Raw genomic sequence first — 20007 nt, 5'->3', positions numbered from 1 at the left:
AGTAAAACGAGACGAACGAACAGCGGCGGCGGTGAATCGACAGGTACCTTACCCGCGCACTTACTTACGTAAAAGGTCGTCGATGGACCGATCGAAGAGATAACCGCGGTAGTCGATGCGTTCAAAGGCATTCGTGCGTCGGGCTCTTCCTCCCGAGAGAAACGCGCGAGAGAAGTTGGATTCGTTGGCGAATTTGCTCGCATGGCGGAAGTTTCGGTGCGTAGCCAAACGAGTATTTTTTATGGGCCGGCTTAACGCAGGCGCACGTGCTCTCTTGACAAATTCGTAACGATGTACGAAGGAGAAAGAAAAACGAGGACGAAAGAAGAGGAAGGGAAGAAGGAAGAAAAGGAGAAGCTTGTGCCAGCCGGATAATTGGCGGAGAGCGATACAGCGTTTCGCCGCGGCGGTACCTTTGGGCCAGTGGTTCTCACGTTTAAACTACCAATTTTCCTGCTTTCTGTCTTTAACGTTTGTCTTGTTTTGTCATCGTCGTGTTATACTATTCGTACCGGCAAAGTGTAGTTAGCGGTTAGTAAAAATCTCGAGATATCCTGCGAAACGCAAAACGGTTACCGTCATTTGGATAAAAAAATTAGAAGATGCGAAGAATTTATATACGTAATTCGATTCCTTTCGTTGCTTTCGTTGCTTTCGTTGCTTTCGTTGCTTTCGTTGCTTTCGTTACTTTCGTTATTCGTTGATAACGCGAAATCGTCGGAGAACCACCGATCGTTGCTAGCGAGTGCGCGAGATCGCGCGCAGATCCAGAGGCAAAGACGTCTTAGATTCGGCAGAACGACGAACCACGAACGACTCTGGTAATTAGTTTCGCTAAGCGGTGACCTTCGAGAGCGGAGGAATAAGATTTTACGTAGATAGCAAGACTTTGTCACCGTCGTCGCCACCGTCTTCAACGATATCTCTCTTCTCGACCGGACGCGAACCTCGGCACGGGCCACTCGTAAAATCGTGGTAAACGTACCCTTAGCCCACTTGCCGATCGATAGGAAAAGATTAAATTTCGAAGTAACGTTCGATTTCTCGATACGTACACGTATCTAAGCGGTACCGTTCGAATTTTTAGTTATTTTCGTACGATATACGCATCTTACGCTCTCTATTGCAGCGTAGTTGGCCATTCTCTCTTAAATCTTTACGTTGTTAAGCCGTTGTTAAGTCGTAAGCTTCCACGTGTATATATTATACGTTTAAATTCTTGCATTCTCGCGTACATTCTTACACAGATACGTACCTCTGCGTAACGCATTTGGTCGTGACGGGGTTGATCCATACTCGTACGGCAGGATGGGACGCACCCCTCGGCCTTCATCCTCCCTTTCGCTCCCCTTCGCTCCCCTTCGCTCCCCTTTTATTCGATTCTTCTTCGGCTCGATCTATTCGCTAGCAGCTGCCAAGCCTTCGTTATCCGTTTTACTTAACGATTCGAAGATGGGATTTCTGTGCAAGTACGCGAAGAAACGCTTTCTAAACGAGCGGAAAGCTTCGTGTGACTGTACGTCTGTTGTTTCTCTACCGGCTGTCTGAAACTTATATTACACTTAATATATAAAACTATACACGTAACGCGTACAGCGTAGTGGGCGATCTATGGTGTTTAAAGTATCGAAAGTATAGAAAGTCAGAGGCGTTTATTGTAATACAGCGTATTACTGTAGCTTTAAAGTATGCGCGAATATATCGTTAACGACACGGCCGTGGCTGTGGAACGATCTTTTCGCAATTCGATTTACAGAGTTCGGTCGAGATTTCCGTACGCCGTTCAAAGTGTAAAAGGCTCGTCGTGTATCTCTACCATTCGTTCTTTTTCGTTCTGTGTGTTCCAGGCGAGCACTGCGAACGACAAGACCACTGCGCCTCGTCGCCTTGTCGAAACGGGGCCGAGTGTCTGTCGCTGGAGGACAGCTACAAGTGCACGTGTGCACCCGGCTTTACCGGACCGAATTGCGCGGACGACATCGACGAATGCGACAGGAACCCGTGCAGACATGGCTCCTGCAAGAACATTCACGGATCGTACAAGTAAGTCGAACGACATCGTTAACGGTCCCCTCCCGATACTTTACGTATCTTCTTTCAACGTAAATTGCCATTTTCCACGAAACCTATTCCACGATTTCATCGGTCCTCCTTCCTCCTTCCTCCTTACTTCCGTCTGCATCTCTCTCGCTCGTTCCATCGGCAGGACCAGGCCGATGCGCATCGTGACAACTACGTACTCCGCGTCAATTTTTATCACCGTTTCGCCAGATCCTGTTATCCCATCGGAGCTCCTCCTATAGTTGCGAATGGTCGAGCGAAACTCGGGATACGCGATCGAGAAATCGGTTTTGTTTTTTAAAACTTTACGGGCTGTACGTATAACGTTATATTTACGTTACCGAGTTCGATCTTCGCTCGTGAAATTCTGTCTACGCTTGCTACAAAATTACGCGTGATTTCGGTAATTCAACGATGAAACGGTTATTGCTGTTACAGTTTCGAGATATAGTAGCGCGCGAGTGTACCGAAATAAGTAAATAATTAAGCTTGCACGCGAGACCGTGTTATACGATTACGATATACATATGTGCTTGTATATTTTGCGTTTACGACAAATAAGACGGTAGAACACCGGAGTTGGCAGGATGAAAAGGGAAAGAGAAAAAAGAAGGGGTTGCGGAAAAGAAACGAGCTCGCCAAAAACTGGTTCCACCGGGTAACTTAAGGCCCGGCGGCCGCGGCGCGGCGCGGAGAACATAAATCCGCGCTTTGTTGAGATCGAGTCGAGATTAATCGAGACCGGAGTCGAGTTGACCGCGCGAGAGCAGATAATGTCGCTGGCTGCGACGTTATGTCGAATTATATCGACTGGACTCCAACACGTACGCTCCACCTTTTCGTTTTCTTCGTCGGGAAGGACGACGAGGGCTAGCTTTTCTAGCTATCGCACCCATAATACGGTTCGTCTCCGACAGCGAGGCTCGACGCAAACGACTACGTACGTACGCGTAATTACGCGTACGAAGGAATAGACAGGATTAGTTTCAGCGAGAGTCGCGTGTACATCTCTCGCTTTACTCTCTGAAAAATGGAAACATGGACGAATATTCGGAAACGTTTTACGCGGCTTAACCTCGCTACCCCTTTCGGTCGTAGTTTTACCACTACGCTTGCTCTGCCGCTCGGGATATCGATACCCTCTTGAAAAGTCTATCTCGGCAGCTTCGCAGAGGCAATATCGCGTCGGCATCGCTCGCCCGTAATCGCAGAAGCAAGGATGTATTCGCGCCACCGCGATATCGGCTTGCGTAGAATACGGCAAAGGGAGGAGAAAGAAAGCGACGTTAATGCCGGCGCGCACCCTTAATTGAACGGTATCTGGTTAACACGGACGAGGCAAACTCGTACTTGGATAGAAATAATCGAGCTTTAGCCGGCTAATAAATATCGGCGAGGGGTTAATCGCACCGCTACCCAATAATTCCGTTTAACGTCGTTAATCCGCCTCTGCCTGTAGAGCGTAGACCCTGTAACCTTTCCTCGCCAGGGATAGTTAACGCCGCGTATACGCATCGACGTACGCGCATCCCATTTAGTCGCGGCATTAAACCTCGGATACACACAGGAACGCGTAGTCTTTCTTCGCCTGTCTCTCGGTACCTTGCCAGTCTGCAACCGTCTTCGGAAGAATTATATTATCTATCGGATATTTGAATATTTTCGTATCTTCTCTAGAGAAAGAACCGCTATCGTCTCTCTCTTTCTCCCATTCTCCCATTCTCCCATTCTTCCATTCTCCCATTCTTCCATGCTTCCCGCCTTCTTTCGTCGCTGTCGCCTCTGCAACCCTTTGCTCCGCCTTTCTCCGTCCACCGATGCCTCTTGCGCTCGAGAAGCAATAACGTTCAATTGGGTCTAATAAAGACTTTGACGTGGCGTGCCTGACCGCCAGGTGGTGCTGGCCGAAGCTGCTATGTTATTAAATAGTTAGGTCGAATCGGTGGCCGAGCATATCGCCGCGTCGAGGACAGGCACTCGATCGACCGACTCGATCGACTCGCGATAAATAATCGAATTCCAACTACGAAACGTCCGATATCGCTAACGTATGATAATCATTTCCATTCGTACAAATTGCTTATGCGAGTTGTCCGTAATAACGATCGAACTGGAATCTCGCATTTCTAACGTTCGAGAAGGTATTCTCGCCACTTGCGATCACTGTCCGCTACCGCTACCGCTACCACTACGCGGCAAACTACGTGCGAGAAAGTGCACGCGGTTGGTTGAGTCTGTGCGCGTGCTCGCTGCTCAGGGCAGGATGTGATTTATGAAACGATCTGCTTGAAGTAGAATTTAATTGAGCGGAGGCGAGGGAAAAGGAAGGCCACGTGGACCGACGTTCCTTAACCTTCTAACCCGACGCGACGATGGATCCGCAACGGATCCTAATAAATTACGACCTTCGCGGCAATTTCGAGCCTCGCTGCGATTGACCCGGCAGAGTCCGCTTCTTTCCAGCTTCCAGCCGAAACTCGCATCTGAATCCCGCCTTCTCGTATCCCGGAACGCGTCCACGCTTCTCCTCTTCGTCTTGTTCCCGAATCAACGAATACAGTTTCCCAACGTGTTTTCCTCTCTGAAAATTTTTCCCTCGTATTTCCAAATTTTCTCCACTCCTGTACCTACGTATTCCCGTGTGGTACGAGCCTCGGCTCAACTAACCATAAGTTAGTCGATAACGACGCAAATTACGATTTCGCTAAAATATACATCGACCTATGATCGTCTATAAATAGCAAATAGATCGGATAGACCTTGAGTGCGAAACGCCTAAGAGATTACTATTTCGTTCGGAATATTGGACTGTAAGGAATCCGTAGATACCGATTCTATCATGAGCCCTTGAATTTAAGCAACAGTGTTAACCGTTTTTCCGCTACGATCGACCGTTTTGTCTCAAGTTGCCGATTGATCGACGAACAAGTTTTTTCATGCACGAGAGCAGAAAGTTAAAGGCGATCGCGATCCACTATGTATCTATGTTAATGCTAGAGAGATGAAAATCTGTTGCGCGATTGTCGTTACCCTTGAAACCGAGGTGGAAGAAGAAAGTGATCTCTAACGAAGAGGTGTTCGCGTTCTCACAGCCTTGCTCCACGTTCCGACCGTCTCCATCGCTGACAACAACCGCTGGTGGAGGTGTGCCCGTGGCCGTGTCACGTAGCAAAGCCTGGCCTACCGACGATTCACGAACATTTGTCGACAACTCGGTTTTCGAGACGTTTCCACGGAATAAAGGAAGCCTTGGACGAGGTCAATCGGGTCTGTTTCTCTCGTGGAAACGGAGCACGAAACAACAGAGGAGAAAGAAGAACGGAGTGGAAATAAGGATCTCGAGCGATTCGAAGAACCCGTTTCTTGGCCGCGACACCGACCGCCGCCCGATAACTACGTGCCTCGAATGCAGACGCGCGACGTTTTCAAATTTTGCCCAACTACGCGCTCGCCTAGCCGCGTCACCATCTTTTTCCACCATCGAGCACCTTTGTCTATCCGGAGAAAATACGGAGACGTTGAAAACGTTCAACCTGGGTTGTCGTATTATCAACGGTGTTGTTGATACGCATCGAGAAGACCGGGCATTCGGATTTTTCGAACACGTTGGCTGGAATTCTTCTCCGGAGGTCCATTACGTGCTTCGAGTACGAAAGTATCAACGTATGCAAAGCGAGTGTAAAGTAACGCGACCAGTTCTGCCTGTCTACTTTACCGAGATATTGAAAATTTGCCTTTTGCTCGTCCATCTCCTCTCGTATAATCGCTTTGTCGCCAATAGTCTTGCTCCGTACGGAATTACGTATGAAATCGTATTTAGACGTAATTCAAAGGTATACCAGCGATTTATACTAATTTTCGTTAACGATATAGCGTAAATGAAAGGTAGATTGAAAAGTATCGAAAGGTAATGACGATAACGCGTCGTATAGTTATTATGCTGTGTGTACAATTATACGTGTACGTATACGATGTATAGCACTTTATGGGAAGGCAGCTAAGGTTTCCAAAGAAAAAAAAAAAAAAAAAAAAAAAAAAGAAAAGAAATCGACGAAACAACCGTTTAATGGAAAGAAGGTAGAAATTTGTCAGAAACATATAGTAGCGCGTATCCGTTTGCACCTTGGTGCGTATTTCGACTAAACAAGAGCTGCGTATATCGGCGAGAGAAGTTGAACGCGTGAGATTAATCGTGTAAAACTCGATCGAGCTGTCAAGGTTAAATTCCGTTGCCTTTTTTTCAGTCTTTTTAGAGAATGGATGATGCAAACGAGCTATACGTTTCGTTATTCTCCTTTTTCGAGGACGATCGTGGAAAGCTTAGAAACGTTCTATTTATATAATAATCCACGATCCAGAAAAAATGTGCAGCGGCCGCTGTTAATAATAACCTACCTATGTAGCTCGGATCGGACGCAAGCTCGAGTAACAGCTTTCGACGCCGAATCGTAAAAAGAAATTATCGATGATTCGACGAGCTGACCGGCCAACGATTGTTTAATCACCGCTACAGTCCGCGTCGTATCGGTCGCTCTTCCACTATTTATAATCACGTGGAACGTCGTAGGCGTTGAAGGATAGTCGCTCGATCTACTCGGACTAGCGTGGCAGCAACATCTACGTTCTGCGTACAAGGTTTTTCAGTCGGGCGTGTATGATCTATCGCGTTATTCGCAGTACGATATTTACGCCATACGTAATCTATACGACGGATTCGTTTTAATCCAACGCAGTTGCGGAATTGGGCAAATCCCCGTACGAGAATGCACGTAATAGGACTCGTTATGGAATAAATTATGTAATTCCTCGTTCGAATTTTCACATTTTTAATTCGCCTAAAAATACAATAAATAGTTGACGGAGCGAGCGAAAAAGGAATCGAAGCATCGATAGTTTGATGATCTTTCCGCGCGTTTGTTCGAAACATTCTCAAACAGGTTTATCGAGTTTGCTACGCGTATATACTTGCCACGTTTCTTTAAACCATGCCTCGTTTAAAATATTTTATTCTTTTCTATATATAACCTCTTTTCTCTATGGATTCGCTCGATAACTGTAACTATAATTGGCTATAATTCGCGCAACACTCTATGGAAACGACGAATACGAGACCAAATCGCTTCGACTTTTCGCCGATTCGCGGTAAAATTGCGCAAACAGCAAGAATATTCAACGGGGAAGTTTATCGTCGAGAATCGTCTGACGTAACGATTATCGAGCCCAATTCAGGCAATTACGACGGTGGGAAAGCGCCCTGCGCCAGTGTTCCATTAGCCGCGTTAGTCCAACGTTATGCTCCTTATTTTACGCGCGATGCATCCGTTTACGTCATAACCCCGGACACACAATACCCGACGCGAAATTAATCGTTGCTCAAGCGTAACGATTAATCCGGCAAATTAAAAGTTTCGTCAGGCCCGAAACACATCATGGTGAAAGACCGCTGTCTGTATTTGTCAGAATTGCCAGAATGGTATTTATCGATACATACGTGCCATTGGACTTGCGACCTACGAAACAAACAGATATAGTTCAAGGATAAATAGTCTGTGCTACGCGCGACGGTACAGATATTTTTCCTTTCACGCACTCGTATTCGGAAATAAGATTATCGTCGAACGAAACACGTACAAAGTAATTTCAACGAACAAACACGCGATTCCTACTAGTAAAATAAGGCCGCTGTGCGAAGCAGTCTCGTTTCTCGTTTCGCGAAATATAACGGAAACGCTGATGTATAATCAATGAGACGATCTAGATCTTAGTTCCATTGGAACAACCTCGTGTAGCAGTCCCGTGCGAAAGAAGAACGAGAATGCGCGGGAACCGGGAACCGGCAGCCGGAATATCCTTGCGACATCCGTTACATTTATCGTAACGCGTGGATCATTTTTCCCGCGATTTCCATCGACGTAGCCCATCGTCGCCCATTTGCGTAACGTTCGTAATCGATGTGAACTCGCTTGCCGTCAAATTGACGTTTCTGTTTCGTTGACCCTCGTACCAGCAACCGGACGAATACTCGGCCACCGACAGCTACCGACAGCTACCGATTCTTTTACGTCTCCCTACTAATTATTTACGAAAGAGAAGGCACGACGCGTAAGCGTAGATTTACATAACGTTCGTACTTTGTATCCGATGAAATAAACGACATGGAAGGAGTCACGAGATCTACTCATTTTTCGATCACCGTTCGCGTGGTTGACATTTTCTCTTCTCTCTTTCCTTCCGTGTCCAACATGAAGTTTCTCGAGAACGCCGTAACGTTATAAAGCTGTAACGATCCGAAGCAACGCGCGGGCCAAAGTGGAAAGTTATTATTAGCCGGGAGAATACTTAATATTTCGTGCGAGAATGTTGGACTTCGATGAACTTAATAGCCTCGTAAAAATGATGGAGAAGGAGCGTCTGAAGAGAGACCTGACCGCTCTCCCGTCCCTCGATCGTTCGTGATTTCAATCTGCCCGCACCGTTCCAATTTCGCATCGATTAAATCGGTGGACCTCGTATAAACGGCTGTTATCAATTTACAACGTTACCAACGGTCAAACCGTCGTCTAACGCGCCGTCGTGGTTTCCGTTAAATTCCTCGTCTATCCTTTTTCTTCAGTTTTCTTTTTCCTTTTCTCGTTTACACGCCACGATTAAGGTCAAACTTTACCCGTTAAAACAACGGAGGGGATATCGTATCGCTCTTATCGTAAGATACTTTTCCGAGCAAGCTGCAACACCTTCGCTACGATCCTCCGATTCGCTCGTGTTCCGTTCGTCCTGTCGACACGCGAAATATAACTGGACTACTTTACCTTCTGAAGGTGTCGCTCGAAACTCCAAGAATCCGCGTAGTAGACGCAACGATCTTGCCCTCTTGTTCTCTCCTGACCTTCCTCTCGTTCGTCCGGGAACGATCAGGGAAACCGAACAAAACGACACGAAACAGAAGGTTCGTTGGAGGTCGCGTTCTCGATGATACCGAGTCGATCGTGACAAAGCGCGACCCACTCGTCCTCTCGATCTAGTCCCATTAGTTTCGCGCATCGGTCCACCTTTTTGCATTTATCGCGCGCGCGAGCAGACCCTTTCTTACTCGCCGGTTTGCTTGCGCGTTCTTTCGAACCGAAATCGCTTCATTTTGCAATGTAATCGCGTACGCATTGCCCGCGACGCAATTGACCCGCCTTGAAGTATCGTGTCTCGCCGTGGACAGATCCTCGAGCCACGACTTGCTTCCGGTGTAGATTGATTTCGTGATTGGACGCGGGAAGGAAGCATTTGCGTGTTATCGGCGTTCCGTGGAAGGGATGGTCGGTTTCTTCGACGTATCTTTTTTTTCTTTTTCTTTCATTTTTTTCAATTATCGGACGTATCTATAACGTAGCAAGCTACTACGATACCGCTTTCAAGCGTCTATATGCACCGTCCAGGTTACCATCGTTACGTAGGTTACAGTTACGCAGTCGCGATCCCCAAGTATTGCTGAGACGTACACACTAATAATAGATCGACGAATGAAAATAACATTTGCAACTTTTTGTAGCTTTCGTAGAATCGTAAATTCGAAAAGTTATAAATTATGTATATAAGAATGAATACGAACGAATTATAAAATTATTTGTTAAAAAGGACGTTACGATTAAATATACGTACGATGAAATATCTGAGAATGATAAAAGTAAAAGAATCGAGTTTTGTTTTGTATTTCGTATGTCGGCGAGTGTCCTGTGGCGCGATGCTTTCGATCGCCGAAACACGTTCGGTGTTCTGTCGGTGGTAGAAACACTCCGACACTGACGACTCAATTACCAGCAGAATCTTAATGCTAATCGCGTGCCTAATTAATTAGCAGAGCGAAAAATGGTAGTATAGAAAAAGAAATCGTGATTCGACGATGCTCTATGCACGATATTCTTCTTCTCTTCTTTCTTTGGCCAACAGTGCGGATGTTGGCAGAAATATTACGCGATAGAATAACGAGTCGAACGAAAACGAGGGATAAAAGTACGATCGAAAACTCGTATAACTTACGATACATGCGTTCTCATGTATACCTACGCAATTTCTACATTTACATTTTTGTAAGCAGGTGAGTGGCGTAAAGCGACGGATAAGATCGACCGGAGGAAAATACAACCGTGTTTTCGACGGTTTTATATTTCACTGTAAATTTCGGAATTTGTCAAAACGAGAGAAACAAATAGAGAACGGGATTCGATTGTAAAAACAATTTCCGACAAGCTTTCTCTTCTTTAGCTTCTTCCGAATTCTTTTTTCTTTTTCTTCGCCAAGAGCCACGGGGAAGTCTGCTGCTCGCCAACTGGTTCCCCGATCGTTTCTGACCTGACATATTTTCTTCCTTCGACAGTGGACGGTCGAGGCTCGCTCTGGAACTTGCTCCTGTCGCGTCCAAGCACCCGATACGAATCATAGATCGGAGATGCATAAACATGAACGCGGCCAAGCCCTTCACCGATTCGTCGACCGCGTGCTCGACTAATGGTCGGACGGGAACCAGCACCATTTTACGCGTCTTTCTCGATGCCTACCGAAACGAACAATCGACGGACAACGGTCGAGAACACCGATCGGATTCGTAACGATAGCACCGACTGCGATATGGAAATGGTTCGTGTTCTTCTCGATCGAGAATCGCGAATCCTCGGATCCAGAGGATCTTTACCTCGCCCCTGATCTGCTCGAAATACGTATAAGCGTGTTTCGTAACAAATACAAATTCAAACACGTTGCTTCGCTCTTTGGAATAACAATAAGAATGATCTTTAAGAAACAGCGATAAAATTTGTTAAAGAATCAAAGATAATTACGCAGTTGTCGTATTCGGTAGTATTCGGTCGTATTCGATTTGATATAAGAAGAAGAGAAGAAAATTTCATTGCGGAAAAAACAATATTAGAAATTTGCGGTGTTGCCGAAAATTTTTCGCGTCAGTGTGAAACGCATAAACCGTGGTATTCGTGATAGAGGCGGAAATCTATGGTCGCGAAATATTTGCTGCCGCTACGATATTTCGCGTCGATCTGGCTGGGGGATTCTTTAGTTTTACGACTACGTTGCAAAACCGGGTTTCACGAGCTCTCTGGTAACGTTCGATCGAAATATTCCGAGCAGCGACTATACGATTTATTCCGATATCAGCTGGGCGCGTAGTACTTGGCCCGCCGATGCTATTTTCCATACAGTAAGTGGAGCGAATTTCGCGCTCTCGCTGGGGTATTCGGTATTATATATATATATGGATAGATATTATATTATATATAGAGAGAGAAAGGACAAAGGAGGATCGCTAGGAGAAATATGAAAGCCCTTGAAAACCTTGTTGTCTGGTTTGCACGATGCGTGTAATCCATTCGGTTCGAACAATGCGCGTAAACAAGTGGAAATGAAATTTTTCGATTGGCTACCTTCGACTGCGGCACCGGAGATGCTGTTAAGCGTGCCGGTCAACAAGATTTAATCGGAATTTTTGCGCCTCCGGCACGCTTTTGCCTATAGTCTGTTTGCTCGACCGGCGCGGCGCATAAATATTCATACGGGCGGATTAAAGATTCATACGGGTGGACTTTTCGAGCGTCGTGTAAATTTACACGAATACAAGAGCGGTGAAATTAACCGTTCCACGATCCGACGAATAAAACAAATATTCGATCGAGAATCGCAATTGCAAGTGTAAAGATCGTGAAAAGTTGACACAATATAGAAGCCGTATATGGTTGGGCTGTGTCAGGAGGTACGAACGAAACGTTGACAGAAATGCTAAAAAATGCAAACAATTAGTAGCATGCGGCGAATTTGGCTTGGCGATGTCTCGGCGTATACGCGGAGGGAAATATCGTGTAACTATCGAATTAGCAAAATTCTTGCACACTATCGAGGATGAAGGAGGGAGAGGAAGAGAGAGGAGGTGAGATGCATTCATGCGTGCAATGATTCCGCATCGTTGCTACGACCCAGGGTCCTAGGTGGTAGCTAAAGCGAGAAGATCGGAGCAGACGGCGAGACGGCCGTGCGCAAAAGTGGGATAACGCGCTGCATAGTCGAAGACCAACGAAGGATGACGGAACGAGCCGAGGGGACTTTGGAAAGAGACGGACAGCGTCGCTGCAGCAGAGGGGAGGGGGATCGGTCGCGTCGCCACCGCCAGCAGAGAGGGTCACCGATGACGGTGGCGCCCTCTGAACGGCCCAGTCTGGAAAGTAAGGTTAGTCTGTCGCTAGCCGTTTGCGGATGATACACGCTTTACGCGTGTCTCTGCCGAGTTCACCTCCTCGGTTCGCCAACTGTGACTGTGGTAAATACGCGCGAAAACAAGTGGCTACGCGACCTGACAGTACATCGCGTTTCGCCAGCGACTGCGATTTATACGTCGCGATATATCGCGTATCGTTGTATATTTGTTCGGTTGCTGCGAGATTCTCAAAGTGGTGGTACGCTCTGCTCCGAAAAGCCCGCTAACCGTTGCGCGTAGCGTTTCGACACCCTTCGACGAAATTTGGCCAGCGAATTCGGTTCTCCGTAAGATCGTCGTGCAAGAGTGTTTCGTGGCTCGTTACGCGAAAGAGTGGCTCGTTACGCGAAAGAGGCAGTTGGAAAAATGCGCTGGAAAACAAGTAGCTGGACGGAAGCACGATGATGAGAGAGACGAGATTTAGCAACGCTACGTACCCCTCCGTTCAACCGTCATGGCCAGCTTCTCGGCGAACCGACACGTAACACAGGATAGAGGCAATTTGAGCGAATTTAAGGGCGTTTAAAGCACTCGCGGCGTAGTCGCCCGAAACGAATCATCCTCGTCCGTCTTTCGATTCTTTCGTTCGAAGCGAAACGCGCCACGGCGACCAAAAACGACGCGCGAGAAGGAGCGTGAGAAAACAGCGGCTGCTACGACGTTTCTCTCTGGAACGAGGAACGGCCGAGATACACCACGCACACACGCGCACCCCCGTTCCACCGTCATGCTCTCGTATCTCTCGTTCCTTTGCCTAACCCCCGTCCTAAACTTTCAACCTTCGCGTACGCTTCGTTTTGTTACGTCACTCGCATAGTTTATTTGATTATCCATTGTTGGCGAAAGTAGCTGTTAGAAAATATACAGTAGCGTGATCCACGATATCGCCAACCGAAGTTTCCCAGGATTGTATCTGGTTGTTGGTTGTCGGACAATCGCGCGCAATCGTGTGAAACGCTATGCGCCGACGCGACGATTCGGCCAATTTTCTACTCTTTTTCCGATCTTGCGACTTTTCTCTCGCTGCGCTATAGGAAACGCGACTCGAAGAAGAAATGGAAAAATGAAAGTATCAAAAGCGGTGTACGCGTTGCGACGAGGGGAACATATGCCATATGCCCGTAACGGGATCCAGCCGATGATAAACCACCGTACTGGCTGAAAAAAACTAGGTATCCGTTTGTAGTGGAAAAATCGTCATTTTTGTCCTCGTTCGACGTCTTCCGAAGAAACTGTGTTTGCTTCGGTTGGATAATTATTGCTCAACGACTATACGGTTTGTGATAGGAAACTAGTGCAATCAACGGCGTGTGAACTTGTGAATTTGGTATTATCGCGCGCATATACCGTGCGATCGTTAGTGTATAAGGTGTACAGGTGGGATGTGTTTATTTTTCTATAGTGATATTCTGCTGTTTATGAAAAGAAAGTAGCTGTTTTAAGGATGGTGAGCCTTAAAAATGAAGTGAACACCCGACGAATCTTGGTCAAAATATGAGGAGAGCGTCGTCCTGCGACCCGGGGCAATCGATTTCCTGCGAAAATGTATTTTACGCGTGTGTTCTTGGTTCTTCTGCTGGCTACCGGCTCAAGGTGCGTTGTTGTCCCTTTAAACTCTACGATTTCGACGTTTTACCTGTAAATCACACACACACGCACACACGCACACCTTGTGTATCAATTATTCGTCGAGTTCACACGTTTTTGCCGATAGATGTGTATAAATATGCGCATAGAAAGTACCGCGTTGAGCGTAAAAAGTTGACGCTACGACAGAACCAGTATTATAAATATGTATCGATTCTGCCAATAATTAACGCGGTTTATCGATCTCCTGTTGCCTGGATGAGAGCAAACGAACGGGAGAACTGTGAGAAATCGATCGAAACGATTCCGTCGTATGTTTGTTAACCCCTTAATCTACGATTTACGTTCGAGAATTTTGGGCCGAAAACGTAAACAAGCTATTATATATTATATCATATATTATATTTGACTACTCGTCGTACGATAGCTCGTACTACGGGCTATGACAGTAACACATGTACATATATATATATGTATAAATGACACGTCAGTCACATCCGTTGTCTTAGCTGATAAAATGAAACCTTTCCTCCTATTAACGATCCTCCAATTCGTTGACCAGTATGTCCATCTGTAAGTAACTTTTCCGTGGTCGTCTGCTCAAGTATGCGCATTTCAGTAAATGGTGCTATAGTAGGACGTACATGGCTGAAAATGTGAAAACTTTATCGTTTCGAACACTTTTAAGATCGTAGGAGAATCGCGAGGTTAATAAATCCTGTTCTTCGAAAGTCAGTGATATCGACTCTTATTAGACGGGTAAGCAAAAACGTTTCTGCTTCGATAGACAGCAATGGAAACAATTCTGTGAGATATTTACTACCGGAATGTTCGAGTCGTTCTCGACGAGACAAGCTACGAGACAAGCTACGAGACAAGAACGAAACAAGAAATATTCGTTGCATCGTATTTATTGGTTGCACCGGTGCAGACAATATAAATAATAAATATCTTGCGACGTATATCACGGTATTTTTGAGAATCTTAAACACCTGACTTTACATTTGATACAACTATGTAAACAAGTTTTGCTCTCTCTCTCTCTCTCTCTCTTTCTCTCTCCTTAACGAGAAGCTCGTCCAACACACAGACACACACACACACACACAGAGTGTAATTAGCGCTGCAGGAGTTGATCGAACGAGCATTAACTAATAATTTATCACCTCGGCCAATGGCCGTTTTATCGAACAATCAGCCTCGTTCTCGTGCAACACTTGGAAGATGAACGATTTTAACGAGTCGCGTTTTATTTGCAGATGCATGTGCTCGAGCGGATATACTGGCCAAAATTGCGAGAACGAGTATATTCCCTGCGACCCATCGCCGTGTAAAAATGGAGGCACGTGTCATCAGATCGACGGTTTGGATTACCAGTGCATCTGTCCCGAGGGTGAGTTTTCAAATTGTTTCTGTTTCAATTACTTGCTACCAGGCTGATTCTCGAGTATATGTAATCAAATCACACCGATTGTTCCGAATGGTTAAAGGTACGTAGGTTGGGTTAAACAATTCACCACTTAATTGGTTTCAAGTCGACGGATTTGGAATGTTATCTTCCAATAATAAAAAATAAAAGAAAAGAATCTTTCAATTCGTATTACCTTTCAATTTCGATAGAGTGGAAAATCGCTGACTATTTTTCGCTTCCTATCGCTTTTATTCTTTCTCTCTCTCTCTCTCTCTCTCTCTCTCTCTCTCTCTCTACTTCGATTCGAGTAAAAACCGAGCCAGTGCTTGAAATTTCGATAGATCGTCTTCCTCCCCTGAGATCGACCTCGCGATACTCGGGGCTGTTTCTTCGCGGCTCTCTCACGAATCGAAAAGAACGAACGAAAAGGAACAAAGTGCAACGGGTCGCTGTACGTCGATCGCTTTGCGAGGGTGATTTAGCATTTCGGCATGCGCACGAACGTTGCCTCTCTTCGAACAAGCCACGTTCCACTCTGTTTACGACGCAACGGCAAGACAGTATCTGGCAAAGGCGGCCCGTTGCGCAACCTTGTCCCATGGCCTGACAAACGAACAGGAGGGTTAGAAAGAGAGGGAAAAAAGGAAGATAAAAGAACGCGTCCGTGAGGCAATGATTAGCTGGTGCAACAGGTACGACTCGAGTCAGGGGATGGTGACCATTTATGCGCGTACCACATACACGTACGGTAGATGGTTAATGTAAAGTTAGGGTCAGCCTAGCGTGGCCTTCTCGCCGGCCGGATCACAATGCGTGGTCCTGTCGTTCCCAGGCGGACCACAACCATGGCGACCGACCCCACCTTTTACGTTCTACGGCCGCGTCCCTCCATCCTCTTTTACGCTACTTTGCTTTCGGTCGCGCGCGCCTTTTCCCGTTAAAGAAGCGCCCGGCCTGTTCCACCTTGCTGCTTCTGCTCTCACCGATCAGTTTCCGTCGCTTCGCCGACATTGCCTACCGCCCTTTCTCGCTTTATCGTATCGGACTGGTTCCGCGATACAACGACCTATATAGGTACCGAAACGCTACTTGTTCTCGCGCTTCGTGAATTTTACGTCGCGTGGCGTCGCGTCTCGGTCGCCGTTTGCGAGTTTTGGGCCTACCCTTTGGCCGGCCGGTGATTCTCGTTTGGCAAGGCCCCGGCGCCACCGTTTCTTTTAGACACGTTGCAAGCTTCTAGAGCGCACGACGCTGGAATAAGTGGCGGCAATCGAAACTCGTAAGAAGCGTGTCCGGATCGCGTACTCCGAACGGTCGTTGATAGGACAGAGCCCGTTGAAGTTGTTCCTTTTATAGAGGAAACTCTTCGGAACAAGGCCATAACTATATCCTCGATGTTACGAGGAATCTTTGAGTCTCCTTCCTTTGGTCGTCGTTGGCGACTTTGTTCGTCGATTCTTCTATCTACGTTCCAAGTTATCGCAGTACCATGAAACTTTTTCATTCTGCGACGGTGCAGCAGCGGTGTGTCCCCTTCGTAAAACATCCGTCGCCGCCAGGTATAGTTATTACCTGGACGATCGAAATGTTCTATTTTGTCGTAATTTTCCCAAAGAATTTCGTTATGCCGCTGCTTTCTTCCTGCCTTTCGTACGAGAAAGAAAATAACCGTAGACGATGCCCGGCTCTCCAGAGGTACATGCATATTTACGACGAGCTTGTAACCGCTCTCTCTAGACCAGGCGCGTTCGAAATAATTTGCTCGTGTAGTTGGTTGTAACGGTTCAATTTGCATCGACCTTACATGCCGTCGGTTCTCCAATTTCTTCCATCCACGAATCGTACTTTCTTTCCTTCTCGTCCCTCTCCTTTTGCTGCTGCCCCTCCGTTTGTTTCTTTACCGTCGTGAAGCTTTACCAACTCGGACGTTCGTTGGACGGGCCAGTTACAGCGTTTTTGTCAGACGCTTGCTTTTCGCGAAAGAGTAGCCGCTCCAGGCATTCGCAAAGAACGAGATTGTAACCATTCCTTGGTTAGCTACGGGACTGCAACTCTTGGGATTGGCTTCTCTTCGACGATTCGGTCGCATAGGTATTAGGTAGTCGTAATGGTTCAATTTGTAGCATTCCGCTTTCTCCGCTTCTTCATCCGCAGCGTTTCTTCTTCGTTTCGTGCCGCGCAGAAGTCACCTTCCTTTCGCCGGCTCCGTACCTCTTCTCTCTCTCTCTCTCTCTCTCCTCCCTTTTCGTTCCTCCGTTATCGTATCGGCAGGTTTTCTGTCTTGTGCAAGAGCATCGAGAACGTCGCCCCTTTTGCCGAGAACGACCTCGACCGGCTGCAGATTTTCCTGGTCGACGATTCGATCACGCCTTCTCCATTCCATTCCGCTAATTAGAAACCGCTCTATCGAACGCCGGTTAAACTATTAACCGCACGCCCATAGATCAATCGTCCGTTTGGCCGAGATAGCGGCTAAAAGGAGACTCGCTCGTTTTCTCCGGCTATCTACAACCAACGTGCTTCTGCTTTTCGTGTTGTCCTCCAAATGGAAAAGTCGTTAATCGCATCGACGAGACGCGAAGCGACGCGACGAACGAAACCACGACCAAAGAGACGGTACTACGTTCCTACTTTCCTCGATCGCGATATCCTGTGCTCCGGCGATTAACTCGCTTTTCCCTTTCGCGTATCTGCGACCGCAAATTCCGCGGTTTTATAGAGTTGTATCTGTAGGAAACGATAGAAGAAACGGTGCTTCCAACGAGTCATCGCGCGTCTTCACCCTCTCGAATCTGTGAATGGAATTCGATAAAGCCGCGCCACGTTGGATGGTGTCCGAAGATAGCGTAGTACATGGTGACGCAGAGGTGCGACTCTTGTCACGGAAAACACGAGAACGCGAGAACGCGATTCATGCGAGTGCGTGGAGGCCTGGCCGAGCGGCGAAACGAGTGGAGGAAGAACTTGCTGGACAGTTATACGCGTTCCAGCTGATTTATGCCAACACACGAGCATAAAGTGCGTACCCTGCGTGAACGTGATGGGGAACGCTGGGGTTGTAGGAACGGAAGAGTGGCGCGAGTTGGGGACACGCGTTGCTTTCGCCATTCTGGATCCCTTGCTCGGATGCTGTTGTTACGCAAGTCGCTTTTACGCGTGCGACCGTAGCGTTGCGTGTAGGGCTTGCCAACGAAATAGATCAGGGTCACGCGGTACGCTATATTCTTTCCTCTTATCGATAACGTGGCCGTTTCTCTATCTTTCTCTACCTTACTTAATTATTAGCGTTAGCGGTAACCAATCAAGTTATCTTAGGATATTTTGTGATTTTATACGTACGTGGCGGCGACCTAAATCTCTGCTTACCATCGTCACAGCGACACGTAGTTGTGCGTGAGATTTCGGTTTACTCTGCTAGACGTCAAAGGTGCTCGTTAATCTCTCAAAAATCCGAAATTCCACGAACGAAGACCGCACACTTAAATAGGTAAACGCACAAGCGGAAATACACGAGCTAACGGAAAGACAGACATACGACCACGGTTGGATAAACGTGGAGATGGCTGACGCGAAATATTCATCGCTATCTTCGCAACGGTACACGAGTTTTATCACCGAGGTGTATCCTCCCTGCGGCCTACGCGACGATAATTCGCCTCTTCTTTCGTGTTTTCTTTCGCCGATCGACGCCAAGGTTCGTGATTTATCGACACCTTCGCGTTACATTGTTCTCGCGGATCAGTCTCCACCTCGACGTGTTTTAATTGAGCAAGAGCGTGCATCTCTGACGCGGTTCGAAATCTTTCGCTCTCGGCCCGGCCACGTCCCGTCTCGTCTCGTCTCGCCGCGTCGAATAGTTTACATCCAGGACCATCTGGACACGAAGCATGCGCGTACGACGTTGCTTACGGCGTGTCCTCGCATTGTACCAGCCGTTGTCGCACGTTGTCAACGCTCGCGTCTAACTCTATCTTCGCTCCGTTATCGACGCGTCGCTCTTTTGGCTCGCTGCTTACGCGCGTTTTTTCCTTTCGATCGATCTGAAACTCGCTCTTCCTCAGAGGCTACTTGCGAGTTCTATCGGAAAACACGGGGAGCGGCGTAAGGTTGCCGCTGTGCCGAAACCAAGTTTCAGCCGTTTCAGCAACTGTTGGAAGTTGCGATCCGAACAGCGGTTGGCGAAGATGGTCGAGGATACTTGGTTATCCGAACGGAGATCTCGACGGTTGGTTCTGTCTCTTGGTTCGCGAGACAACGATCGCTACTTCGACGTCTTCTTCCTTGAAACTGGCGGATAAAATCGGAATGGCGAATCGGGTGAAACAGCGACGAAAGGCATGCCGTATAAAATCGAAGAAACAATATCGTACATATCGTCGTAATTTCAGCTAATTTTCTTTATTAATCGATTTGTAAGTAGGCAAGACATTTTTTCTCCTGCCTCTGTTGCCGTAAAAAAACGAATAAAACGATACGAGGCGATAGAAGAAAAGAGCTTGCAAGGTACCACGTAACGTCTCTCGGTTCGCTCGCGGTGATTCGCGCGGTGATTCGCGGTGATTCGCGGTGATTCGCGACAGTGACAGATACCGGTCGTTGTTGTCCGTGGCTGGTTGCAACCGAGAGGATATCGGTATACCGGTGGCATTTCGTTCTCATAAAAGCTGGCGTGGGCACGATAAATGAGTCCGAGCCACGGAAC

General features: G+C 47.1%; 1 protein-coding gene across 2 annotated transcripts in view; it reads left to right on the top strand.

Moving 5' to 3' along the window:
- LOC126864577 (neurogenic locus Notch protein) overlaps nucleotides 1–20007 on the top strand; it is a 185745-nt gene that overhangs the window by 71853 nt on the left and 93885 nt on the right. Inside the window, exons 4-5 of one of the 2 annotated variants that reach the window (XM_050616030.1) lie at nucleotides 1848–2043; nucleotides 15154–15287. In XM_050616030.1, the coding sequence (XP_050471987.1) occupies nucleotides 1848–2043; nucleotides 15154–15287 (330 nt within the window). Of the gene's footprint in view, nucleotides 1–1847; nucleotides 2044–12294; nucleotides 13901–15153; nucleotides 15288–20007 lie in introns of those variants that run through there. The other variant, XM_050616031.1, reaches the window with a different exon arrangement.

Source organism: Bombus huntii, chromosome 4, assembly GCF_024542735.1.
Source record: "Bombus huntii isolate Logan2020A chromosome 4, iyBomHunt1.1, whole genome shotgun sequence".
Lineage (NCBI taxonomy): Eukaryota > Metazoa > Arthropoda > Insecta > Hymenoptera > Apidae > Bombus > Bombus huntii.
The sequence above is the reverse complement of the archived record's forward strand: the minus strand, read 5'-3'. Positions and strand labels throughout refer to the sequence as shown.